The 27,863-nt window shown below is 37.1% G+C and overlaps 1 protein-coding gene across 12 annotated transcripts in view; it reads left to right on the top strand.

Moving 5' to 3' along the window:
• Eya1 (EYA transcriptional coactivator and phosphatase 1) overlaps positions 1–27,863 on the top strand; it is a 431,890-nt gene that overhangs the window by 387,090 nt on the left and 16,937 nt on the right. For all 12 annotated transcript variants that reach the window (XM_087190467.1, XM_087190466.1, XM_087190465.1 and 9 more), the window contains 2 exons: positions 27,055–27,113; positions 27,226–27,386. In XM_087190467.1, the coding sequence (XP_087046593.1) occupies positions 27,055–27,113; positions 27,226–27,386 (220 nt within the window). The remainder of the gene's footprint in view (positions 1–27,054; positions 27,114–27,225; positions 27,387–27,863) is intronic.

Raw genomic sequence — 27,863 nt, 5'->3', positions numbered from 1 at the left:
ACTTTTTAACTAAAAATTTTCTTTTAAAAAAGCACTTTTTGGGAATGGTGGCACATGCCTGTAATCCCAGCACTCAGGAGGTTGAGACAGGAGGATCACCGTTGAATTCAAGGCCAGCCTGGGCTACATAGTGAGACCTTGTCTCAAAATATAAAAAAGAAAAATAAAAAAGTACTTTTTGAGGAATACACATATACATATTGCTTACTCTAAATCTGTTAAAAAAATAAATGTCCTATATCATACATTCACTTTTCTTTCTCTAGCACAGTGCCTAGTAAATGTGTATTGAATAAATGAATGAATAACAGTTTATAAAAAGATGAACTCTGGAATTTTAACATTGATTAATGTCTGATATTTAGAATTTTCTTATTTTTATTTTTCTGTATATTTCAAATTCTCTCTCTCTATATATATATATATATACACATACATATACGCACATATTTCTTCTATAATCAGGAAAGCAAGTAAGCACTATTTTTAATGGCCAGAGATGATACAAAAAGACAAAATCATGCAAAAATTTGTAACCAATAAAACAAAAACTAAAGTTGTTGCAACTCATTAGTAAAAACAAATAATTCCACAGAATAAATGAACAAGGTCTATAAACAGACACTTCACAAAAGCATTCCAATTAACCTACATGAAGACAGGAAAAATGTTAGACTTTACATGTAGTAATCAAAAATGTTAAGTCAAAAAGTCCATGCTCAGCCTCTTGCCCATCAAACTGGCAAAGACTTAAAACCACAAGCGCAGTCTACAGGTGCAGTAAGTGAATGCTGGGGGAACTGCTGGCAAAGATACAAACTGATACAAGTTTTCATAAAAGCAATTTGGTGATAGGTAATCAGAACCTTAATTTGCTGATCCTTTTATGCTACAATTGTACTTTTAGCATCTTTTCAAAGAAAATAGAGGACTTGGGATGTAGCTCAGTGGTAGAACATGCTTCGTATGTACACAGTGTTGCCTGCCATCCCCAACACTACACACACACACACAAAATAGAGTTGCAATAATAATTGCTATTATTAAAATAATAGTAATAAGCATTTATGGAATACATGTCCTAAGTGTTCTGCATACGTTATTCCATTTAATATCCTGATGTCTTTTATTGTCTCTATTTTATGGAGGAGCCAAGTGAAGCTTAGGATAGTTAAAACAAAATCTGTCTATGGTCATAACTACTGAGCAGCAGATTCTGATTCAGGTCCAACACTAACCAGAAGTCCACTCAATCCTATCCTGGGCCCCCAGAGGTATTTTTATTTTGCCACTAAAACATAGAAAGGTTTTTGAATATCCAGTAAGAAATTAATAATAATTTATAGTATACCTTCATTAAAAGTTAAGACTTTATTATTTTTAAGGACAAATACTCATGGTCTACTTCAAATTTTTAAATTGGCTATATAAAACAGGATAGCCATAATGTTAAAATTTATGAAATATTTTTTAAAAGCTAGAAGGAAATATATTTTACAAATATATCTACCATGAATGAAAGAAGAAAATAAGGTATTTATACATGATGGAATGTTACTCTGCCCTAAAGATAAACTTGACTCATTTGTTCGAAAATGGATGCACTTTTAGTGTTAAGTGAAGTAAATCAGGTACACAAGCTTAACATTCACGTGATTTCTCTTACATGAGAAACCTAAAGTACAAATAAGGAGCAAAATAAAAGGTAGATAGTGGGCAGAAGGGAGATAGGTCTTTCTCAGCTGGGAAGGAGATTAAGAGATGGAGGAAGAGGCAGGGAGGGAAGGGAAAGGGGATGAAAAAAGGAATTAAGATGTGTTACACACACCTACTACCTCCACACAAGGAATGTAAGCACTGTGTACTGCAAACATGTACTAAAAGTTTTTTTAAAAAAAACAAAAACTACCATGGTATAACTCAGTAGATGCAGAAAAAGTTTTCAACATAATCCAACATACCTTCATAATAGGTACAGAAAGATCTTACCTTGAACTGATAAAAGCTATAAATGAAAAACCCACTGCCAACATTACACTGAATGAGGAAGAACTGAAATAATTCTCTCTAAAATCAGGAACGAGACAACTACTTCTGTTCAGTAAGGTACTTGAAACTTTAGCCAGAGCAATCAGACAAGAGAAAGCAATTAAAGAAGTAAGAATGCTGAAAGAAGTCAGATTGTCCATACATGCAGATGATAAAATTATTTTACACCAAAGACTCAAAAAGCTCCACCACAGACCTTTAAATATGATAAACAAATTCAACAAAGTAGCAAGATATAAAATCAATACACAAAAATTAGTAGCGTTCCTGCACGTTCATAATGAAGCCCTTGAGAGAGAAATTGGGAAGTCAATTCCATTCAAAATTGCTTCAAAAAATTTAAATACCCAGCAACCAAAAAGCTTTTTTAAATGAGAAGTCTATAAAATATAGTGTGTGATTCTGATTTCAGTATCTATGACACATTGAAGGTATATATATTAAAAAGTTACCAGTCATTTCTGAATGATTAAGTTATAAATACTATTTCTCTGTTATGCCAAAAAGCGGATATGTTTTTGTAGCATCTTACAGGCTCTTTTCTTAACATGAGAAAATTACTGACAGTTATTTTACATTTTATTAGTAGTGCATGTTCATAATATGGAATGTTGAGGTTCATTTTGGTAAGATGGTGTGTAGATTAACATATCCTGATCTTTTCCTGTCCCATTATGCCCTTTTCCCCTTCCTTCCCCTCCCTCTGATCCCCTTCCCCATCTCCTCTGTCGCCTAGGTTTCTGTTACTGCTCTATTTATTTTTCTAGTTAGTTATCTTGTCTCTCACAAAAGGTAAAACATTTAACTGATTCTGGCTTATTTCACTTAACATAATAGTCTTGAGTTCCGTCCATTTTCCTGCAAATGTCATAATTTCATTCTTATTTATGCTGAATAATATTCTATTGTGTAAATCTATTACATTTTCTTTATCAATTCACCTATCAATGGGCATCTAGTCTGTTTCCGCAGCTTGGCTATTGTGAATTATGCCACTATAAACACATGTAGGCATGTTTCACTGGTATATATGTTGAGTTTAATTCTTTTGGAAATATATCAAGGGGATAGTGTAGCTGTATCACATGGTATTTCTGTTTATTCATTTTGAGGAATCAGCATACTGATTTCCATAGTTGTAATACTAGCTTACATGCCCATAAACAATTAATAGTACACTCCAACCTCATTAGCATTCATTGTCTTTAGTGTTTTTGATGATAGGCATTCTGCCTGCGGTGAGATGGGATTTCAGTGTCATTTTGATTTACATTTCTCTAGTGGCTAAAGATGCTGGGCATTTTCTAATATATTTATTGGCCATTTGTACTTCTTTTGAGAAGTGTCTATTTAATTCATTTGCCCACTTTTGATTGGGTTGTTTTTAATTCTTTATATTAATCCTCTATCTGAAAAGTAGGTAGTGCAGATTTTATCTCATGCTGGGGGTTGTCTTTTCACTCTGTTTATTATTTCCTTTCCTGTGCTGAAGGTTTTTAATTTAAAATAATCCCATCTATTGACAGAGGTATTTTCCTTTACTATTCGACTCCCCTGTGTTTTTTACTCTCCTGTTATTGATTCTCCTGTATTTTTGAAGTCCTAGTCAAGAAGACTTTGCCTGTGCATATTACTTCCAGTTTTCCGTGTTATCTTCCAGCAGTTTCAAGTTATGACTTTCTATCTAGGTCTTTGATCCACTTTGATTTGATTTTAGTTCAGGGTAAAAGACAGGTCTAGTTTCAGTCTTCTGTATATAGATACCAGTCTTCCCGGCATCATTTGACTATGTTTTCTCCAGTGTATGTTTTGGCCCCTTTGCCAAAACTCAAATAGCTGTAGGTATGTAGCACATTTATGTGTCTCCTGTGCTATTCTATTGGCCTCTATGTCTATTTTTGTGCCCTTAAGACATTGCTCTTTTTACTCAGGATTGCTGTGACTACACTTGGTCTTTTTTCATTTCATATGACTTGCAGGATTGTTTTTATCTAGATCTATGAAATATGATGTTGGTATTTTAATAGGGATTGCACTGAATATGTAGGTCCACTTTTCAAAACATAGCTGCTTTCACAATATTGGTTCTTTTGACCCATGGACAAGGGTGGTTTTTCCATTTTCTAATGTCTTCTTTAATTTCGTTCTTTGATACTCAGTAGTTTTCATTGTAGAGGTCTTTCATCTCCTTAGTTTAGGTTGTTCCTAAGTAAATTTTTGGAGCTATAATGACTGGAATTGAATTTCTTTCTCAGTGGGTTCATTATTAATGTACAGTGGTGTATTGACTTTTGTGTATTGATTTTATATCCTGCCATTTTGCTGAATGTGTTCTTCAGATCTAAAGATTTTCTGATGGAGTTATTTTAGTTTTCTGTGTAAAAAATCACATCATCTGCAAATGGGGATAATTTTGACTTCTTCTTTTTCTATTCTTACCCCTTTAATTTCTTTCTTTTGCCTGATTGTTCTGACTAAAGTTTCAGGTACTATATATCGAACAGAAGTGGCTGTCTCCTTTCTGATTTTAGAGGGAATCCTTTCAGTTTTTCCTCATTCGTCATGATTTTGGCAATGAGACTGTCATACATGGCTTTTATCAGCTTGAGATAAGATCTTTCTATATCTATTTTCATCAGGTTTTTAATCATGAAGGGATGTTGGATTTTACCCAAGGTTATTCTGCATCTGTTGAGATGATCATATGGTTTTTATATTTGATTCTGTTTATGAGGTGTATTACATTTATTGATTTATGTATTACCATCTTTGCATCCTTGGAATGAAACCAACTTAGTAGTGGTGTGTAGTCTTTTTCTTATTGAGGGTTTTTGTGTCTATGTTCATGATGGATATTGGTCTGTAGTTTTCTTTCTGTGTTGAGTTCTAATCTGGTATTGTTTCCAGGATAATGCTAGCATCATACAATAAATTTGAGAGTGTTTCTGCATTTTCTATTGTACAGAAAATCTTGATTCCAAAACATTAGTGCTAGTTATTTTCTAAAGATCTAGTAAAATTCACCAGTAAATCAATTGGGTCCTGGGCTTTTCTTAGTTGGTAGATTTTTAATTGCTATTTCAATCTCATTCCTTGTTATTGATCTGCTTCCTTATTATTGATATTTTATATCTTCTTGGTTCAACATAGGTAAGCCTTATGTGTCTAGGAATTGATATCTTTCTTCTAGATTCTCCAATTTTCTGGAATATAAGGTTTCAAAATTGTTCTGCCAATCCTCTAGATTTCACTGGTGTTTCTTTTTATTTTTCCTTTTTCATTTGTAACTTCTGTTTCTCATTCTTTTTTATTTCAGTAGTCAATAGTGACTTACTGAGTAATGACTAAGTGCATAGGCATGGTTCTAGATACTGGGAATAAAACAACTATTGAATAATGGGCAATGTCCTTATGAAGTTAGTGCTGTGGAAAGGTAGTAGGAAATACTGTATAAATAAAATGCTTTCAGCAAGAGATAAGTGGTATGAAGAAATTCAAACAGCACTGGATGACGTGGAGTTGGGGAATGTTTAGCTAAGATGATCAGGGAGATGTGTATCCGAGAAGGTGAAATTTGTGAAGAAACCAGGAGGTAGAGGGGGAAGCAGCTGCAACAATATGGCAGTGAAACATTCTGCCAGAGGAATGGCAAGTGCAAAGGCTTCGTGTTGAGATTGAGTTTTATTCCTTCAAGAAAAAAAAAAAAAACCTAGTATGGTTGGAACAGAGTCAGTATGGGAAAGGTGTCATAAAGGTCCTGTAGATCATGGTGAAGAATTTTTTTCTAACTCCATGGGAAGCCACTGGAGAGTTCTAGGCATGGACATGATAGAATAGTGTCCATACTTTTAAAAATACACTATCAAATGAGGCATGAGGGGAACAAGATTGGAACCTGTGAGACCAGTTAGAACCTATCACAGCCAGCCAAAGAAGACATAATTGTAGACTCTCTAGATATAGTGAGAAGTCACAGGACTTACAGTATATCTTATTGGGAACACTGGTAGGATTTGAGAGGATCTGATATGACAGCAGAGTGAAGCAGAGTCTAGGATGACTGCTGGGTTTGCCCTGAGTCACTGGATGGGGCTCACATTTCTGAGATAAGGAAGTATAGGTTTGGATTGATAAAGAGTTGGCTTCAAGTCTTCTGTGTTGAGCATATTGGGTTTAAATACCTATTCAGTATCCAAATCAAGAAGTGATCCGAGCAGGGATATGGGAAGGTTTGGATCTCAATTTTAATGGTATAGTTTGGGAGTCACAAAAGCCATGAGCCTAGTCATGTGAGTCATGGCATCACATAGGGGGGCAAAGAGTATAAATTGAGAAAAGGCCCCAACATTGAGCATTAGCCAATCAAACAGTTAGAATAGGGCCAAGAATGGAGAGCTCTGAAGAAAGAATTGTGAGGAATAGCCAAAGAAATAGGTAAGGCAATATGCAGCATTACAGAAACCTAGCAACTAGTCTTCCAAGAACTAGGAAACAGGCAGCACTGTGAGACAGGCACCCAGAGGTGAGTAAGATGAAGGCAGAAAAGTGATTGTGGGGCCAGCCTGAATGTTGGATATGAATGACTGACTGATCAGCACCATTTCAGTGAAGCAAGGAGATGACAGCCCAGTTGAAAATGGCTGAGAAGATGAGGACTGAGCAAGGTGTACAAGAAGGACTGGGAGTTGCTGTAGAGGCAGAAGGGACAGAGGTGGGTGTGGGGTGGCTGGAGGGGATCATGGGTGTAGGGGAGCATTGTTTACATTTTAAACAGAAGGCGGCGGTTAGACATATTTGAATGTGAGTAGAAGTGACTCACTAGAGACAAAGAGAGACAACACCTGGAAGAGTACAGTGCCAGTGGTAAGAGCGGTGGGACCCAAAGCATCAGTCTTAGGGTTGGATAAGAAGCAAAACAGAAGCTACAGGTATAGTGAGATTCAGGAGCTGTAAGAGAAGGCTGTTCTTGCTGTAGAAATATTTACCATCCTATATTGTGATTTTCTATCTGTTTTTTGTCCTCCACTGAAAGTTTCTTGAGGCCTGAGACCAAGTCTTATGGACTTGAACTCTGATCTCCTAACACAGGGTTTGATACACGGCAAGTGCTCGTATATGTTCTGTAAATGTTTTCTCCGAAGTTTTCGAATTAATACTCTACAATGAAAGCTATTATTTTTAGTATATGTGCTGCTGCAGCAAGCACAAGCTATTATTTTTATAATTTGCCAAAGTTAACTTTGAAAGTAAATGAAGATTAATCACAATCTTAAAAATAATTTAACATTGAACAGATGTTACATTTTGATATCCTTTTTTAAAGTCATACTTTCAAAATCCTTAATGTCAAAACACAACGTACATGGACGAGGTATGATGTAAAATGATAAATAGTATGGTTCCAGTGTGGGATTAAAAATAAAGAAGATAGACATTTATAGCTAAATGGATGCACATTGAGGCGATACTCTTAAGTGAAATAAATAGGACACACATGTGTAAATACCGAATAGTTTCTCTAGTGTGAGAAACTGAAAGTGTAAATAAGGATTAAAATGATTAAATTGAATAACTGATAATGTGAAATAGGAAGAAAAGGTCCAAAGGGGTAGGGTAAGTGTGAGGGGAAGGGCAAAGGAAAGAAGGGAAAGGAAAAATTATGAGAAAAGGAAAAAATGGAAACAAAGTCTATGTAAATAGGGAAGGGTGGAGGGGGTGAAGGGAGGGCAGGGGGATGAGGAAAAAATAAGAACCAAGATGCATCACGTACAGATACAAGCACCCAATGGTAAGTGTAAACATACTGTATACCTAAAATGTGCCAATAAAAGAATTTAAGCAAAAATAAATAAATGAAAATAAAGATATATACATAAAAAGGTAAAAGGTTTCTCTACATTAAAATAATTTCTATAAGAAAATGGACTTATTTATGGATAGTGGGATTAAAGCTTAATTTTTCTTTATGTTTTTACTTTCTATAGTAACTGTTTCATTTTTATTATTAACATGTTAATGGTACAGATTTACTGATATCTCCATATATGTGTATAGCATGTGTTGATTATATTCTTCTGACCTTCTTCTATACTCTTCCCCTAACCCCAGCACCTTAATATTTTTACAATTATGAAAATATTGAATATAATTATGACTCTATTCCAACTTGACTCAAAGCCGTGTATTTCCTGTGGCTTGTTATCCTACAGTTCTACAGCTGCCAAAGGTTGAACTCATGGATTCCTTCATTCACAAGGGCCCCTTCTGTACCTCAGCTTTCTATCTGTGAAACTGGATGATGGTATACCTCATGGGGTCCTGTGAGGATTGCATGAATCAGTATCTGTTACATGCATCAGAACCAGCCCTGGCACACAGGAAGCACTAGGGAGGTCCTAGCTATTGTTATTGCTTATTGAGTATTTTCTGCACCAAGAACACAGAGCCAAGCTCTATAAGGCTGAAGAGGAGGAAATGAAAATATCTTAAGGAGAGGCTTGGGAATGAAGGGTATGAGACAGTAAATGGTTTGCTGCCAAAACTCCATGTAGCATTCCAACAGAAATCACCTAGAAACAACAACAAAAAGTTGCTAATGAATAGTTTGCAAATGCCCCTGGATCCAGGCACACAATAAAGTACATCTTTTGGCCTCCTGCACGCTGCCTTCACCCCTACCACATGAGAAAGGTGTACTGTTGGCAGCTGAACAGCTTCTGTACCTGTCTGGCTTTGCACTGTGCTCTCCTTCCCAGAAAAGAGGGTACTGGCTCTGTGATAAAAGACACACATTTTCCAAATATTTTAAAAATAATATTTCAGAAACTGTTTTTTCAGGCTACATATACTGTACATGTGTAAATATTTCTACAAATTACATTACAAAAATGGGATCATGCTATATATAGTGTTCTCTCATTTTTTCTTGCTATAATTTATTCATTTATTCATGAATTTGCTCATTCACTTATTAATTCAATTTTATTATTTTTAATTTAATTTTTAAAAATGCATACGTGTTTAGAGCAAATGATGTGTACATTCATCTTAAGGAGTGGGTACATGAACTGAACATATCTTGATTTTTTCAATTCCCTTTACCCACCAGTCTCCCTCCTACCATCTCTAGATCCCCTTTTCCCATCATCATCATCATCATCATCATCATCATCATCATCATCATCATCACAATTTTTAGTTCATCCTTAAGACATACACAGATTACATTCATTGAAGATAGTTGGTATGTGTACATGGCGCATCTTAAATCTTTTTACCTCCTCTTCTCTTCCTCCCCTCTCCCCACCCCTAGATTCTTGGGTCCCCTTCCCATTTGCAAAAGATCTATCTCCTTTTTTCCTTTCATCAGTTTTTTATTTTGCTCTTTATTTATTCTTTGGATTACTCACATGAGAGAAACTATATATTTAAGCTTGTGTATCTGATTTATTTCACTTAACATTATATTTTCAAGGTGTATCCATTTTCCTACAAATGTCTCAAATTAATTCTTCTTTATAGCCGAACAAAATTCCATTATGTATATTTCACATTTTCTTTATCTATTCATCTGTTGATGGACATATAGGCTGCTTGCAAGATTTAGCTGTTAATTCTACTGCTATCAACATTGGTATGGATGGATCTCTGTAATATGATGTCTTTAGATCTTTGGGGAAGATACTTAGAAGGGGAATAGCTGGGTCAAATGGAATTTCTAATTTTAGTTTTTTGAGAAATCTCCATACTGATTTCCAGAATATACTAGTATATTCCCACTAACAACCAGAAAGGTTCCCTTTTCCCCTAGCCATGCCATCATTGATTTCTTAATGATTGCCATTCTTTCTGGTATAAGATGAAATCTTGGTGTTAATTTTCATTTCTCTAATGACTGGAAATGTTGAACATTTTTTCATATGTTTATTGGCCGTTTGTTGTTGTTGTTGCCGCGGCTGCTGCTGCTGCTGCTGCTGCTTCGTCGTCGTCGTCTCGTCGTCGTCGTCGTCGTCGTCGTCATCCTCCTCCTCCTCCCCCTCCTCCCCCTCCTCCTCCTCCTCCTTCGTATCTATTCATTTCACTTTCCCATTTATTGATTGAGTCCTTTATTTGGGGAGGTCTAATTTTTTGAGTTCTTTATATATTCTTGATATTAGTCCTGTGTCTGAGGAATAGCTGGAAAAAATGTTTTCCCATTCTATAGGTTGTATCGTCACTCTATTGATTGTTTCCTTTACTGTGCAGAAACTTTTTAATTTAAAGTAATTCCATTTGTTCTTACTGTTATTTCTTGTGCATTAGAGTTCTTTTCAGAAAGTCCTTATCTAACCCAGTGACTTCAACAGTTTTACCTATTTTATCTTCCGGTATGTTAAGCACTTCTGTTTTAATATTTAGATCTTTGATCCATTTTGATTTTACTTTAGTACATGGTGAGAGAGATGGATCCAGTTTCAATATTCTGCATATGTATAGCCAGTTTTCCTAGCACCATGTGCTAAAGAGGCTTTCTTCCAATGTATATTTTTGATTCCTTTGTCAAAGATAAAATAGCTGAATGTGTCAGGTTGTTTCTGCATCCTCTTATTTTTTAACATCTTACTATCTTATAGTATATGTATGTAAAATAGTTTCATCATAAATTTAAAAGTATTTCATTTCATCCTAAATATCCAGTGTCATCTGTTTACATATTTTTAATTTTTTGAAAACATCAGGTGGTTTCAATATATGTATAAAGTACATATGTATGTGTATATATATATATATATATATACAGATTAGTAGGCATATATGTGTATTTGTGTGTGTGTGTGTGAGAGTGGACTATGATAGATATATTTCTGCAATTTTCCAAATAGATATGGGACAAAATTTCTAAAAGACAAAAAGGAAACTGAAAACAGTTTTCAATGCTTACTTGCCAATATTCCTTCTGATGTTTCCTCTAATTAATAAGTCTAAAAACTTTATGAGAAAGTCAGTTTTCCCCCCAAAGAAATCTTCCTTATTACAAATATCAACACTGTATTTTATTTTTAAAAATATGATAGATAGCATTGCATTGTGTTTTCATTTGCATTTTGTAAGCGCTAAGATGGAATGGCTATTTACTTGTTGATTGTAATGTGCGTATCTCCTGTGTGAATAATATGTCCAGGTCCTATGGTCACTTTTCTGTTGGACAGGGTAGGGAGTAAGTTCTTATTAATTTGTAAAAATATTTTGTTGTATAACCCATGTGTCAAAATTGATGTTTTTCTTTTAATAATTTTTCAGACTTGGTTTTGTCTTTTGTTTTATTTCATTTCATTTTGTGTTCATAGTGATAAAGTTTGCCTACCTGGTTTTTCTTTTGTTTTCTTCTTTACTATCATATTTAGATAATCCTTTATTTTTCCAGTGTCACAAAAAGAGTTATTTACTTTCATCTAATAAAAAGAAAACGTATATTGTTCTTTAGTTGTGCTGATAAATTTTCCTTTACTTGTGGGTGAGGTTCCAGCAGGGACCAGGCCTTGTGGTTTGTGAAGTCACTTAGCCAAGCAGAGCCTTCCCCTCCTCCTGATGTAAGCTCCAGTTACCACCAGGTCTATGGGACTGACAGCGCAAGCTGCTGGGCTTCCCGTTGGTGAAATAGGCAAGGAATGCTGTTAAGAAAGTGGTCTGAGTAGGATCTGAGGGTATATTCCGAATAAGGGATAAGGAACAGAGCATTGAGCATCTTTGTACTGGTTTCAGCAATAAAATAAGGTAGAGATAGGAACCCCAAGAGAAAGAGCTGGCCCTGGAAGGAAGATGCTGCATTCAGGTTTGAGATGTTGTATTTGCAGTGTGTGTTGGATATCTTGGTGGAGTCTAACAATAAGTTAGACGCATAGGTCTGGAGCTCAGAAGAGAGAATTGAGCAAGAAGCCATTACCCATGAAATCCATTAAGATTTGCCAGCAAGAATATATTTAATGAAGAAGAAAAGTTGTCTCAAAGTAGAGGCCCTTTTCTGAAATTTTAGTTTGGCAACATGGAAATGAAATGTATATAGGTAATTCCTGATTGAGAAACTTAAATGATTAATGCAAGGCAAGTGGTCATTCTAAGTTGTAATCAACCAACTGCTGATTAAGCTGTTCATGAAACTCTTTCCACATGTGTCCAGTCTCTGTTCCACTGGGTGAAGCACTGAGGAAGCAATGCAATAGGAGGGAAAAGAGAATGCTTCAAAAGTGGAGAGACTTGGGTTCAACCCCTGCTTCCTACTAATACGTGGCCTTCACACTGTTGATAAGCCTCAGCAATTAAGGGGGTGCTGTGGAGTGAGGAGATAGCAGAATCCAGTGGCACCACAGGGAATGGAGTACCTTCTGTTCTTGTTGAGTAGAAATGGTATTTTCTCAATATGGGTTGTCCTGCTGTCAGTTTATTTTAGGATCCTGTGAAATTAGCCTGTCAGTGTCACCTATGATGGGCTTTTAGTTTATAGCTTTGATTTTGACAGGTGCTTGCTAGCTGTCAATCTGAAGAAGAGAGCCACTACTTTGTAAAGCCAGAGTTCACTTCGTTGCTTTCGTAGGAAGTTTGCTTAGCAGAAAAAAAGAATTCAAGATACGTTTTTTTCTCTTTCCTTTTTCTTTTTTTTTTTAGATTGAATAGTGCAAAAGAAGGCCTGTAACTTCAACTTCCCCAAAATGTGTTTAAGCTGCTATCCCCAGAGGCATCTCCCATTTCAGCATGGTTACAATGGAGCCTCTATCTGGGCTTTGCTCCCTATTCTAACAGCACTCACAAGGAGAGGCTCTCTAAACCCTGGATTCTTCTCACTGCTGTGTGCTGTGCCTTTGTGAGGCAGATGGAGGTTTGGGCACGGGGTGAGCATGTTGCTTTTGAGCAGCATAATTTTGTCAACTATTTTTGCCTCGTTGGACATAACTAAGAATTACCTTCTGGTCTTGGCATTTCATCAAACAGTTAAAGGGAACTCTCATGTCCAAGATAGCATCCTTCTCAATTGGTGGGAACTGTTTGTTTTAAACACACATTAATACAATCCTAGTGGGCTTGGAGATAAGATGTTTCAATCAAACAAATAAAATAAGTGGTCTGGAAAACTAATAGTTGAAAGATAAAAGTGTTTATTGTGTATGTAATATGTAAAGGTTTTGTGAAAGAAGGATTTTTTTTGTTGTTTTTTAAGGTAGTAACTGAAACATCTACTTTAAAATAAAGGAAAATGATTTAGATATTATGTGATCAAGATGATTAATGTATATTCACAATCATATACCTATTCAAAGGATCGTAGCAGAAGAAGTCATCCTCATGATTAGACAGGGCCTTATGGAAATTAACAAAAAGAGCTTTTATAAAATGCAAGAGAAAACTTAAAACTTTAAGTTGAAGTAAGAGACAAATGACAGCTGCATTTTGTAAAACTCTTTAGAGATATCGTTAAATAAGATGAAGATGTTCTGTTCTCAAGGAGCTTACAATCCAGTCAGAATAGGGTTGGGGGATGCGAACAAGTAAAGCAGAAGAGTTAGTTCAGAGGCACGCAGGCGTGCTCGGAAACGTGAGGGTGACAGCAAAACTTCCACCAAAGAACCAACAAGAACCAGCAAAGCTGGATGGGTGGAGAAGAGTGTTTGAAGAAAAAAGTATAATGAACAAGCCTGGGAGAGATGAGTGATTAAAATATCAGATAAGGAAAATACACAAAAGAGAGCATGAAGAGATAAATGAATGTTATCCATCTATCCAAGCATGCTCATTACAATAGTCATTCACTTAAGCATTTATAGAGCAACAATCATGCCCCAAGCATTGTTTTCAATATGTACCATAGAATTATGAGAGGAACTGACGCAATTGCAGCCCTACTAAAGCTAACAGTCTAAGAAATACTGGAAAATATCCATCAGCTATTTTTTAGCTAAAAGAAATTTGAAATATCCATAAAATGAAATTTTATACAGCAATTCAAAAAATAATTTAGGTGATTAATTCATATAAAAAGGTCTTTGTTACAAACCAGTAAGTGAAGAAAGAAAGTTGCTGCAACATGTATGTCTAGTTTTACCTGCTTTTTTCCCTGTATTCTCTACAAGAGTGTGGGTTCTGTAAGGAATATGAGGAGCTTTGGACAGACCCATGCGAGAAAAGGGTAGAAAGGATGAGAGGGATATTCCCAGTAGATCCTTCTGAGAGATGAGATTGGAATTGATTTTTCTGGTTGTTTTGTTCATTTTGCTTTGTTTAGTGTGGTGTGAATTTTCTACATGAGGATGTATCATTTTATAATCTGGCAAAATAATACATTTATCTTTACAAAAGTACTAAGTAATTATACACCCTTCAATGACAAAATATAGTACCATTATCAACTAAGTTTTGATTAGGACATCTATTCTTTCTCCACTCAATCCTGTCAATCAGATCAGTGACATCTATGTGCTTGGCCCAGTGTTAGGGAACATAGGGAGAAAAAGATACCTAAAATATGCCGTCTTCCCTCAGAGAGTTTATTATCTGGCAAACCATGTAGAAGTTGTCTGTATAAGTCTTCCTGCGCTTAGCCATCAATTGCAGAGTCTTGGGGATTCTTGGATAGAGTATGTAAAACATGGCACAAATGCCTGTCCCTGCGTGGTTCCCAATAACAATGGCTGCTCCTATTCAAATGGTGGGATACAGAGGACATCAGCGATGGAAAAAGGAAAAATATCAGTCACAGCTTACTGAAGGAGCATTGCCTGAAAAGACAAAGCATTCTAGCAAGCAGTAGACACAAGTATCATCTGAGAGAGGAAAGGAGTGGCAGCCCAGAATGGCAGAAACAGGTGGGATGGAGGGATAAAGCAGCATTAGAAAGTTAGGGCTCACTGCAGAGGCTCTCAAATGAGCACTTGCATGAGAATCTATTGTTTCTGGTTTAAGTTATCTAATATATCTGTTAGAGAGAGAAATGGAAGTGAAAGGCATCAACTACCGCTACCCCAAGAAGATCATACCCTGCATTGGAGACTGTATTCCCTGATCGAGCCAAACCGTATTTCAGAAAATTGCATTTTAAAGCGCTACAAGGATGAGTTGAAAACAGAAGGGCTTGAAGGCATTCTAGTGCCTTCCCTGAGAGAAAAATCATAATGGCAGTCACCTGAACCCTTTTCTTCAGCCCTCCTCACATTTATAAAGCCTTAAGGGCAAGATTTGCCTCACATGCAACTTTGTATGATTGGTCCCTGGTCTGTAAGTGTTTCAGTTATTATTAGTCAAATGCACAACAGGGCAAAAGAACACAGATCATGTGCCTTATATATTTTCAAGTGGTATTGCCACAGTGAATATATAATATATAGAATATTTGTGCTATATTAATGATACATAATATAGTATTTTCCTCCCAAACATGACTTTTTTTTTTTCTCTCATGTTTACTGCTTGAGAAGTGGAGGTGGCTTTATAGAGAGTGGAAATAGAAGAATGCACAACATTTTTCCTTAGTTTTCCTTTCAGGCAGGCAATTCCATTTCCTGTGTTAACTCTCAACGATTTGGGGCATACCCGGGCCTCTCTGCCTGGAGGAAATTTATCTGAGAGACTGCTCCCACCAAGGTAATGGAGCTGAAATAATTTACCCTTACCTGAAGTCTGCGTCTTACAAAAGATTGAGAAGGGGTGATTGTGGTGGTAGAATTTCAGGCTGACCGATGTGTGGCAGAGAGAGAGCTTGGTGAGTAAGTGCAAGGCCCTCAGCCGTCTCCCCTCCCCTCATGGGGCTGACAGCCGGCTGAGGTGATGATGGAACCCTTCCTGCAGTCCATGGGGAACCGTCTTTTCTGTTTTTTCCTTCAAGTACCTCTGTCCGGTTCTGCATATTTTTCTTTCTGGAGTCAGTAATGATGACATGGCAGAGAAAACTGGCTCAGAAAATTTTTGTTAACATATTAGCTAAGGACATTATGGACCCTGACCTATTCTGAACTATATATTCTTTTATACAGAATTAAGTATCTCCTACATTATAAAATTACCTGGCCATATAAGTTAACTAAAGCGGATAAATTGGTCTCTTTTAAACGTTCCAAACTGAAACTCCACCTGAAGTGGAGATTGAAGATATTGTTGATGACAAGATATTGTTTTAAAAATTATATTGATGTGATTTGCATTTAAATAAAGATTGACATGGAGCAGTGATAAACTAGAACTTTTATTTGTTGCAAATCTAAAGTGGAAAAAAAATGCCCAAGAAGAAAAAGAAAAAGCACTCTCTTAAAATATGACTTATTTTACATTACAATTTATAGTTCATTAGTTTATATATGAATAAAACAGAAGTCTTCCCATATAAAGCTTTTAATTTAATACTTTGTAGATAAATTAGTATGTGATTCATTTTTTCAAATGGCAGTGAAGGTTAAAAGAAATTAGTTGTAGAAAAAGATAAAAGATCTCCTGGTTTGGATATTTTTCCGTACTCTGGCAGCAAGTTTGCAATCAAAAGAATGATTTTTATGAGAATGTGATTATTCACAGCAAGCTTCAAGTTGGTGTCACTATGAAAAATTCTTCCTTAGTAGATGTTCTCAGCAGGAATAATAGATCTAAAAGAAAGGAAACAGGAGTTACAAAGAACACTGACTGTTGCCAGTGACAAATTATGTTTGCAAAAGTGATGAGCAAACCCATTGGCAAGTGAGAAATTGGTTCAGCAGTAAATCAAAGGGCGCTTCTGAAGAGTAGTTCTGAGTCAACATCTAAGAGAATTATATTTATGTTAGATATGGGCTGAGTTTTCTTTTTCAAATGTTTGAAATAATTGTTTTGTGCATTAATTTGGCTTTTAGTCTTCTATTGTCATAAAGATGCATTTAAAATTATATAATTCTGAATGTGTATGTTCTAATGATAAATTTGTTTAGTACAGTTTGATGGATTGTTGGACTCCAGTGTATTGCCCTATGTTGTGTGGAAAGATTTACAAGATTTTCACTAGTTCTTACATAAATTGTTAAAATGCCACATCCACTGATATTAACAGAACCATAAGTGAAGTTATGTATTTGGGTATAAGCTTGTGTATAATATCAGTCAGTGGTAGGAGCACAGAATGCAAGACAATACCTTGTGCTTCTGTACAAAAACATAACCTAAACAATGAAGGATGGGGAATAAAGGCGTAGCTCAGTTAGAGTGTCATGTGCTTAGCATTTGCAAGGTCCCAAGTTCAATCCCTAGCACTGTGCCCTTCCCCAAGTTAATCACTAAAACGTGGATCTTGTAGTACTAAATATTAAGTGTTCACTGTATTTAAAAAGTGAAGAATATAAGCATTGAACAAATATTACATTAGAACAAATGTAATATATGCCATAATTATCCATTAAATTAATGCATTACTGTCAGAGATGAAGGACTGAACAATTTTAAATAAGCCCATTTTGCTTTAAAAGCTTGGTTGCAATTCTTTCTGGCTTTCATTAAATGCCTTTTTTTACCTTAAGGTTTACAGTGTGAATAAAGTCAAATATATTTAATCAGCTGGTAAAGAAGGTATTAATGGTAAGAAAGAAGAACTCCAAGCAGAATGAAACTGCCATATCATATTTATAATACTACCCACTAAGAAGGAACTATCTTCATGTGATTCCTTTGAGATCCTGGAAACCAAATGCCAAAGTAGTATAATGATATCTTATTTTTTAATTAGTGCATTTATAAAAATAATATTGTAGGAAAATATTAAAATTTTGACAAATGCACTTTTACCCTTTTTTTAGTTATTAAGTTTGGGGATCCTGGGAACTTTTATTTAATGATCTTTATATATATATATATATATATATATATATATATATGCTTAAACATTAATTTATCTTTTGCCTTAATATACCATTAGCACATTAGCAGGCACTTTCATTAAAGACTTTTAATCTCTAAATATTTTATGAATATCAATATAAACAGAATCAGATCAAAATAGCTAATATTTCACCTTTGTTAAAACTTCTGTAATTCAAATTTTGGATTTCTAATACAAACACCTAGGTCTTCTAACATAAGCATAATTCTAGCAAAATCTCTCTCAAATAATCCCTAAAGGATAGTGTAACATTTAATATAGTAAAATACTATTTTTATAAGTAAGAAACAGTAAAAAAAAAAAAAAAAGCGTTGTGTATCTCCACAAATTACATCTTATTACCAACTTTCAAAAATGTTGAAATTCCTTTTTTCAGTTTCTGAGATTTGAAGTTCTGTTTTCTTTTCCTATTGGCGTATATAGTTGTGTCGTCCTATTCCTATCAAAACAGATACAGATATCTAAACATTGATTTAAAATGTTATTAGTGTCAGTGGTAGGCTGAATGGGAAGTTTTGAGTGGGACTTTAAAGATCCATTTTTCTGGGTCTGTTTTAAATTCCTTAATTTGAACTTCCCCAGAATGAGGCAAATTTCAAAACTTCTTTGTTCTTCCTGGCCTGAGCCTCAGCCACAGATAATGTACACACTTTTCTCCTGCAAGGAAGCTGTGGAAAGAGAGCAAGAGAAATTAGGATGGTCACCAAGTACAGCCCAGAAAGATGACAGGCCCTGCCAGAGTGGAGCGGCAGTGAACTGCACACCTGTCCTGCCACACAGCAGGGTGCCCCATGAGCTTGCAGGGTTTCATGATGGCGGCAGAAGGGCACCAGGCACCCCATAAGCTCCATTACGTCTCCTTCAACGTGCAGTGAAGGCTCAGGCACACCTTTAGAAAGCACATTGTAATCACGTTATTCCACACCAGTAAGTATAAATACACAGTATGTCAACTAGACAGCCTCTTTTAACAGAGAGAAATACTTGTATACAAGTAAAAGTCTGGTTTCTGCAAATTGACTAACTCATGGACAGAATGTCTTAACCACAGAGGCTGGACATGACATGCCAAGTCTAATTGTCAGTTAATTAGAAGGAGGGTTCTTTGAATCTTTCCCATCTATGGGCTTGTTCCTTGACCCATCCTGTTCTGTAGAACTTCTAAATCACAGATTCTCTCAGGAGAACAGCTCTTAGGATGCCCATTTTACCTTATTTTTCAAAGAAGTTATAAAATACCTAGGGAGTCTGAAGTTGTTTCCAAAGCCACTCTAACACAGGTCACCCTATAAGGCCATCTGGATGAGACTTTGAGAATAAGGAGAGAGTAGATAGATCCACAGGTGGACACAACTGTTTTACATGCTAAGAATTGCTGATCACTAGTCAAATTCCAGACAAATGGTGTGGGTTTGTCTCTAAGGTACTGCAACTCCCCCTGTACTGTGTGCCAACTTTCCTATTTAGAGGTAAAAGGAATGCTTCTTTTTAGCAACTTGTGCATTTCAAAGGTCTCAGGCACATATATATTTTGTTGAAGGGGAGTTCAGAGCCCTGAATATAATTACCTAATGACAGGCAGGAGGGGACAAAGAAACCAACAACCATTTCCTCTGCTTGGCAGACTCCAGCTGGTCTCAAGAGGTGCACTAATGTCAAGACAATGAAAGCTACTCCTCTAGTGACTCTTTTTTCTTCCATCTTTTACTCTCTAAAGAAAGGTATTGAAACAATTAATTTGCAGTATGGTGTTCTTTTACTCATGGTAAATCTGGAACATGGACCAAATACAGTACAGCCTCAGTCAGCAGAATTTGGTCTTGGTAACGGAACTTCTCCAAAAACATGCTTGTAACTTTTTTATATTGTTCCCTTTCATAATATGCACACTGCTGCAGAGTGTATTCCTTAAGAGTCTCTGTTTATTCAAAGGCTTCAGGTTTGCTCCAAGTCTGTGTTTTTAGTTTCGTGTTCAGAGGTGTAGGACATCAATGTGCTGGTGGTTGTGTCACTCTACTTGGCACAAAAACAAGCTCTGTTATAACTGTCTTAATTCCTTTTATTAATTTTCCTAAACTAGCTTGGATCATATGGTGTATTTTTATATAATTATGGTACAAGTGAAAGGCTTGGGGGGAAAGTACAACCACTGCAGTATCAAAGCAGAATAAATATTTGTGGAAAAATTCTGCCATAACTTAATATTTTGCATATGAGCCCCTGTACAAAATCTGAGTTATTCCTGGGGCTTGATCCAAAAGAATAAGTCTGTGGCCCACCCCTCGAAGACCAGAGATGATGATGGATCAGAAAAAGGTCAGCTTGAGTGGTGATGCCAAGAATAATGACAGAGGGACCAAAAAAGGCAGAATAACAGTGCACCCAGGGTTCTAAAAGCCAGTGCGCATTGGCCACATGGCTGTGAGTTCATACCCCATGTGCTGTCTGCTCTGGACACCAGGCCTGGCCTTCAGCTGCCTCATGTGCTGGCAGTTCTTCCCAGCCATTCCTGTGAGCACTTTATAGTCTAGCTCTGTGAGTGCTTAGGTGTCTGTGAGCTGTAACAGAAGTAGTAATAGTAGTAGCAAATGAAGCTTGCTCATTTATTTATTTTACTCCTCTGTGTCACATGAAGGGAAGCCAGGCAGGTACACTTTGATGGGTTGGTTTGTGGTATTTGTCTGGAAGATGCTTGCAGGAGCCTGTCATGTTGGAACAGGTTTTTAGGCTAATACCTGGGGACCAACACCATACCTGGATGGTTGCCGTCTGTTTTCCTTTAATACCCTCTGCTGTGCCTTTGGCCTGGTCCATATTCCTGGGACTCAGAGATCCCACTCAGGGTGCTGAGTCAGTGTGATCACCTATAATTATACCCTGTATGCATCCTCCACCCCTGGCAAAGTCCTGGTGACCACAGAGGCTCTCTCTCAGGATGATGTCCCTCTGATGTGCCAGTCATTTAAGGGCCTGGTGATGACATGAGGGTTGGGGCTTGCCCTGGAGGAAGAAAGACACACATCCAACTCCCAGGCTGGGAGAGAAGGCCATGGCCAAATGTTAAACACAGTAGGACCAGGGCCGGGGTTGGGGAGTAATGTTTTGGAACCGGACAGCCCTAAGCTCCAAACAGATCAGCCACAAAGGGCCTTGGTCATGAACAACATACAGAGTGGGCAGGTGTCTGTAATGGGGTCAAAGATAGTGTCTCAACCTTTAACTTACATCATTGAACTTTTCTGAGTCTTCATTTCTCATATCTGCAAAATGGATTATAACATTAAATACAATTGTACTTTCACCATAAATTCAACTCAGCAAGAAATAGGAATCTATGAGTGAGAGAAACCATAAGCCCACTTTTGCAGGAATCCACAGGAAAAACAGACTGAGAACTCCTTATCCAAAATGCCTGAGACCAGAAGTGTTTGAGACTTCATATTCTAGAATATTCACCTATATGGAATGAGATATCTTGGGGATGGGACCCAAGTCTAAACATGAGGTTCATTTACATTTCACTTACACTTTATAAAAATAGGCTGAAGGTAACTTTATACAATATTTTTAGTGCAGCTGCATTTTGATTGTGACCCATCACATGGGGTCAGGTGTGGAATTTTCAACTTGTGGCATCATATTGGCATTCAGAAAGATTCAGATTTTGGAGTATTTCAGATATTAGGTTCTTGGATTAGGGATGCTCAGTTTGTATGAGAAATGATTCTTATTGAAGTAGTTTGTCTATTTCTTTGGGAGAGGGAAGAATCTGTTCCACAAGGCATTCAAAGTGTCGATATAGGACACTTTACTAAGCAAGTATCAAAAGGCGGGGCATCCCAGATGCATTAGGACTTCTGAAAAGGGAGGGATCAACTCCAGGTTGGGAACAGTGGGCTTGCACTGTAACACTTTTGTTTTGTATATTACTAGGGATTGAGCCCAGGGGCTCATGTATGCCTGGCAATTGCGCTATCATTCAGCTACACTCACAGCCATTATATATATAAATGTGTGTGTGTGTGTGTGTGTGTGAGAGAGACAATATCTCAATTTGTAGTCCATGCTGGCCTTGAACTTCCTATGTAGCCCTGGCTGGCCTGGAAATCATGATTGTCCTGCCTCAGCCTCCCATGTTCTGGGATTAAAGACGTGCAACCACACCCAGCTTCCTTTTTATATTTTGAAACAAGGTCTCACTAAGTTGTCCAGGATGCCCTCCAGCTCTAGATCCTCCTGCTTCAGGCTCCTGAGTATCAAGAGTTACAGGCATGTGCCATAGTTAATTGTAAAATTTTGCTAGTGAAGGATAGTCACAACTTTTCCTTGCACTGGCTCCCATTCTTCTATAGAATTTCTTTGATACAGGTCAGAAATGGTTAAATTAAAATGTAAATTATAATCATACATTTCTCTACTATTGACTTGTTGCTGAGCCCTTGTACAAAAATGGCATCCCTTCAGAAAGCCATTAACCAAATGTGTTTTCCCCATGCCTTGATTCCTTTCCATCTTGCATACCAATTCTGATGTCTGTGTTTTTGGCATAAAAAGAAATGAGGTCTTCAAGAGCCTTTTCTCAGGCCTTCTGGGGCCTGTTCATGAGTAGTCTGGTGTTCCTCTGTGTCTCTAAATGTGGGCTGTTTCCTTGAGACAATGAAATCTTGTCCAATAAATGCTACTTTGCTCCACCCACCCCATAGCCATTCTAACTTAGAGATCTGGATGGGCAGTGTGAGACCAAACCCTGCTTTGTCCCTGACACCACAACTCATTGGCTGTGAACAGTCTAGCAAACCACTATTTGCCTGTTTGATTACAATAGTCAAAAGGGAACAAAACCAAATCTCAGTACTTCAGAACTATGCAACACTCAGCTACTGGTGTTCGTTTGGATTCCAGTGAGATTCTGCTACATTTATCATAATTCTAATTAATCACTGTGAAGTTAGTTAATTAACTTCTTTCCTGCTAAACTGTAAGTCCCTTGGGCACAGACTGATAATTTAACCACTGCTTCTGAAGCAGAGCCAGTTCCTTGCTGTGACCTGCAAGCCCAGTACAGTAGTTCTTTCCCTGGTTCCTCCCTCCTGCTTTGGGATCTCTGAACTTGCTCTTTCCTTTTCCTATAAGGCTCTTTTCCCAAATACTTGGCAATGTATATACCCCCTCCCCTGCCATGTTTGTTCTTCTCCGCACTACCCCTATCAGACATACCATACATATTACATGTTTCCTTGTTCGTGTGTCTCCTCCACTAGAATATTAATTCCAAGGTGGTAAAAATGTTTGCCTATTGGGTTAAATGCCGTGTCCTCAGCATACAGAACAATACTTAGAAGACAAAAAGCTCTTCATAGGTAACCTGACACTAGTGAATAAGCCTCTTTCTAAGCTAAGGCTTCACCAGGTAGCCAGCTCTGGTGAGCTGAGTGCAGAATGTAGCAGGAGTCCTTGCAGTCACTGCTGCTGTCCCTGGGGAGCTCTCTGTCCCACACCTATAGTAGGGGTCCCTTAGGCATCTTGAGCCCCATCACGCAAATTAATGAATAAAATATGCAGACCTGGAAATGTAAATGTTGTCCCAAGACTTGAATTCAGTAATGATTTCATAGCATGTACTTTTTGGAAGTTTATTTCAAAAGTACATTTTCAGCACATTTATTCCATTTTGGAATAAACATTTACTTTTCTATGGAATCCTGTATGTTCCATACTCTGCATAAAAACACAAAATTAGGGTTTCTAGGAATATATTTTGGCATTTGAAAATAGATTAAGCTTCCATTTTTGTCTTTTGTGTCCACAGAATCTCGCGATAGCTTTGTACTTTACTGCTGCTATTGTTTCTATGGGTCCAGGGCCCCTCCTGCTTATAGCCACAGGTTCTTAAACCAGACCCTGCTCTCCCCCATGTTACCTAATGGTCTGGGTTTAAAACAAATTTGGAGACTAAAAACCAACCAAGTCTAGAAGGCAAAAATGAAAACCCAAAATTAGACTCTTGAGACAAAAAGAAAACCTAGATGGCTTCTGAAGAGAAGTTTGTCTTCTCAGAGGACACTGAGTTTCAGAATATGTGAAGGAAATTAGGGGAGCCACTGTGGCTAACTGGAGAGTGAACACATGTAGGGCACGTAAGCACATTCTGCAGCTCCGTTGTGAAATATGATAGGGTCTTAATATTCTCCATTCTTTTAGGAAATGTTTTTTTTAAAATTCTTTCATTGGTACATTTTAGGTATACAGTGCATTTACATTTATCATTGGGTGCTTCTACCTGTGCATGATGTATCTTGGTTCTTATTTTTTCCCCGTTACCTGTGTGCCCTTCACCCCCTCCACCTTTCCCTATTTATATAGATTTCCTTTCCACTTTTTTTCTTTTCTCATAATTTTTCCTTTCCCTTCTTTCCTTTCCCCTTCCCCCTCCCACCACCCCTACACCTTTGGACCTTTTCCTATTTCAAATTATCAATTATTCGTTTTAATCATTTTAATCTTTATTTACACTTTCAGTTTCTCACACTAGAGAAACTATTCGGTATTTACACATGTGTGTCCTATTTGGAAATAAAATGTTTGAAATATTTAAGAAAGCGTAAGTATTTAAACCATTGTTTGTAATCTCATACATTTAGTTCCCATTATGTATTTTATATACTTGAAGTTTGTGCAGTATATTTTTCTATTGTTCTTTAAATGAGATGAGCAACAGTTCCATAAATACATTTTACATAAACATTTTAATGATTTTTTCACTCTTGAAGGTCTAATTAGGCCCTGGTTTTAAGTCTCTTTTCATTAAAATCATTCTAAAAAAATTCTCCTTTAAAGAACGAATGATAAAGTTTCCGTGTTGCCCTTACACCAAACTTGGATTTAATCAAGTCACTGCCAGTGAGTTTGCTCTCTGCTAGTAAAAGCCCGGAGCTGTTGACACTTAATTAGAACTAACTAAAATACTGAACTATTCTTCAAATGGGAACAATAAGTTTTAAATAAGCTAGCAGGAGAAAACAAACACAGGGCGTGGAAGAACAGTGGCAACAATGGGGCCATTTACAGTGTCAGAAGATTACAGTCTCCACTGCTGGAGGTGGGGATTGACAACTAAACTGCTGTAGTTTAAAAAACACCTCACAACACCCGGCCTTTGAAAACTTTTCCCACCCTTAAAGTTAAGTTGGGAATTCCAAGTCAGCTTTCATTCCTTAAAGTAAATTCTTTTTTTAAAAAAAAAAAAACATATCTTTTCCTCTTCTAGTTGGACTTTCTCTTTTCTGTTCCCTTCCCCCAAGAAAAAACATTTCTCCTCAGGGCGCTATGGCCTTCTTTTCTCTTTTCTTTTCATTTCTTTTTTTCTCCACCCCCCTCCTTCTTTTCTTCCTTCCTTTTGTTTACACTAACTACAGGCTCTAAAACAGTAGCTTACAAACAACATAAAAATTTCTAAAGAACAGAAATTTCTTCATAATACCTTGGTAAAAGTAGATTGAATGTGTTGTTGAAAACACAATTATCAATGTGTACTAAAATAAGATTAAATTGTTCACTCCGAGAAGTTCCTGACCATGTTTTCCAAGAATGACCCATTTTACAAATGTTAAATTCACAGTCAGCATGTGGGGGCTCCCAAACCTGCTTTTCCTTCTTTCTTATCTGAGGTTATAGACCTCGGGAGAGCAGGGGAGGGTTACAAGGTCAAAGTCTTTTCCTCCTTGGAACTTGCAGCATGCTGGGAGAGGGCTGCCTGGAAAATAGATGCTTTGGAGAAGAGGTTGGGGGGTCGTGATTTTAATTCTGTTAAGGAACAGCTGGTTTGAGTTTCTTTCCACATCTATCTCTTGCTCCCTTCCTCACAAATCCATGAAGGGAAGAATTTGTGCAGAAGGAACTGGCAACATAAAAATACACCTATTGACTGTGGCAATTTAAATATGTCCTCTTTGTTAGAGTTCAATGCTGAGTGCTAGAGAAAGAGGCTAGATTTTATAAAATTAACTCTGAAATATGATCAAAGCCTTAGTCAAAAGAACTTTTGCAAGTACAGGATGTGTGACTGGAAGTTCCTTTTTAATAATGTTTTTTAACTAAAAATGTAACGGAAATAAGTATAGTACAGGTCTCTGGAGTATTTGGAAGCTGAATTCAAAGGAGGAAGATGACTGAAGTGTGAAGGAGCGCCAAGTGTGTATGCTCCTCATTTCTGGACTAGACCCCTTGTCTGTCTCCAGTGTGCCTTCACTCGTGCCTCAGATGTTAAACTCACATTTGCTCTTCCCACAGCCGTGCTAGGGGCCGGGGTAAAGCAGTGCTATGCAAGGGCTCCTGTGCAAACAGGTGCATGAATGTCCCCTCGGTCCAGTATGACCTGCTATTCCAAACACCTTACACTCTGCCCACGATTTAAAACTCGGGTCTTTTCAAAAGAACTTTATGCTAATACTAAACTCATAAATCCAATATTTAAAATGAATATGTAATACTAGTAAAACAGTAAAAAAGCAACAGTGAAAAGCTTTAGAAAAATATTAAAAACACTGTGTGGATAACTATTTTTATTTAGGTTCTGAAGTATCTTGTGCTTTTTTAAAATCCTGCATGCACGCATGTGCGCAGACACAGAATAAAACTCTCATCTCTCAAATCAATGGCAAACCAGTAACAGATTTTTTGTCTGGGCTCCTCAGCACACTGGCCTCGGGCTATGTTGGTGTGTGGCTCAACAGCAATCAGAGGTCATAATTTCATTGGCAGTTAGCATCAGGTTTAATTTTTTCTAGCATGTTACATTTACCAAAATGTCTGGTTTCAGTTATGCTTAGACACTGACTGAATCAGCCTTGAGCAGCATGATGTCTTAAGGTAACTGAGGTTTATGGAACACATATGCTAATTGCTTTCAATCACTTTTCTTTCTAAACACAAAAATGTGTTTTCTGAAGCTGAATAACAGTAGTTGTTGATGGCATTGCCTATTTCTTTGAAAAAGACCCCAAAAGGTAAAAATGTCAATTTAACAAGACTGCCACCTACTGATTGACATAGTTGAAAGACGCTCCCATTAAGGTGTTTTTAAAACTAGATGTTTTTTAACTGTCTTTTAAAATTGATTGACATGTGTCGTTTTAATTGCATTTTAGGAATGTGACCAAGTTCATATAGATGATGTTTCTTCAGATGATAACGGCCAAGACCTAAGGTGAGCACATTGAAGTGGGAGCTGATCATTTCCTTTGTATGGCTTAATTGCTCAGCTAATTAAGATGAATTTCCTGTTTGGTTAACTTTGGGCTTTTCTTGCATCTAAATAGCACATATAACTTTGGAACAGACGGCTTTCCCGCTGCAGCCACCAGTGCTAATTTATGCCTGGCCACCGGTGTCAGGGGCGGTGTGGACTGGATGAGAAAGTTGGCCTTCCGCTACAGACGAGTGAAGGAGATCTACAACACATACAAAAACAATGTGGGAGGCAAGTGACCATCACGACACCTTAGGGGCAGCTCAAGACAATCTAGTGAAAATTCTAAAAGTGCCACTCACTTTTGGGTCAAACTGTTTTGGATATGATAGGTTTTGTAAGGCAGTTTCATCCACCTGGAAATTATTCTGCTGTGATTTCGAACTAGCTGACCTGGCTTGTTACTCAGTGCTGTGACCTAGGGCAAGTTCCTTGACATTTCTAACATTTGGTTGTCCTCCCAACCAAGTGGGCTTAGCAACCCTCACCCAAATCACAAGATGGGGTGCTGTGCTCTTTCTGCCAGGTAGGTGCTTATGTTAGTTTGTATCTTTTCACAGTGGTCAAAATAGCTTTAGCGTGAGAGAGAATATGTTCACTTAATAATGAATGTAGGGATGGCGATGGTTTCCAGCATGGATGTATTGAGATGCTCAAATAATACAACCAGGAAGACGTATGCTTTCCTTTGGGTAGAATCCTCCTAGG

The sequence above is a fragment of the Heterocephalus glaber genome, unplaced genomic scaffold, assembly GCF_053883595.1.
Source record: "Heterocephalus glaber isolate CG9 unplaced genomic scaffold, H.glaber_assembly_v1.0 deba00001553, whole genome shotgun sequence".
Lineage (NCBI taxonomy): Eukaryota > Metazoa > Chordata > Mammalia > Rodentia > Bathyergidae > Heterocephalus > Heterocephalus glaber.
This window is presented reverse-complemented; position numbering and strand designations above follow the sequence as displayed.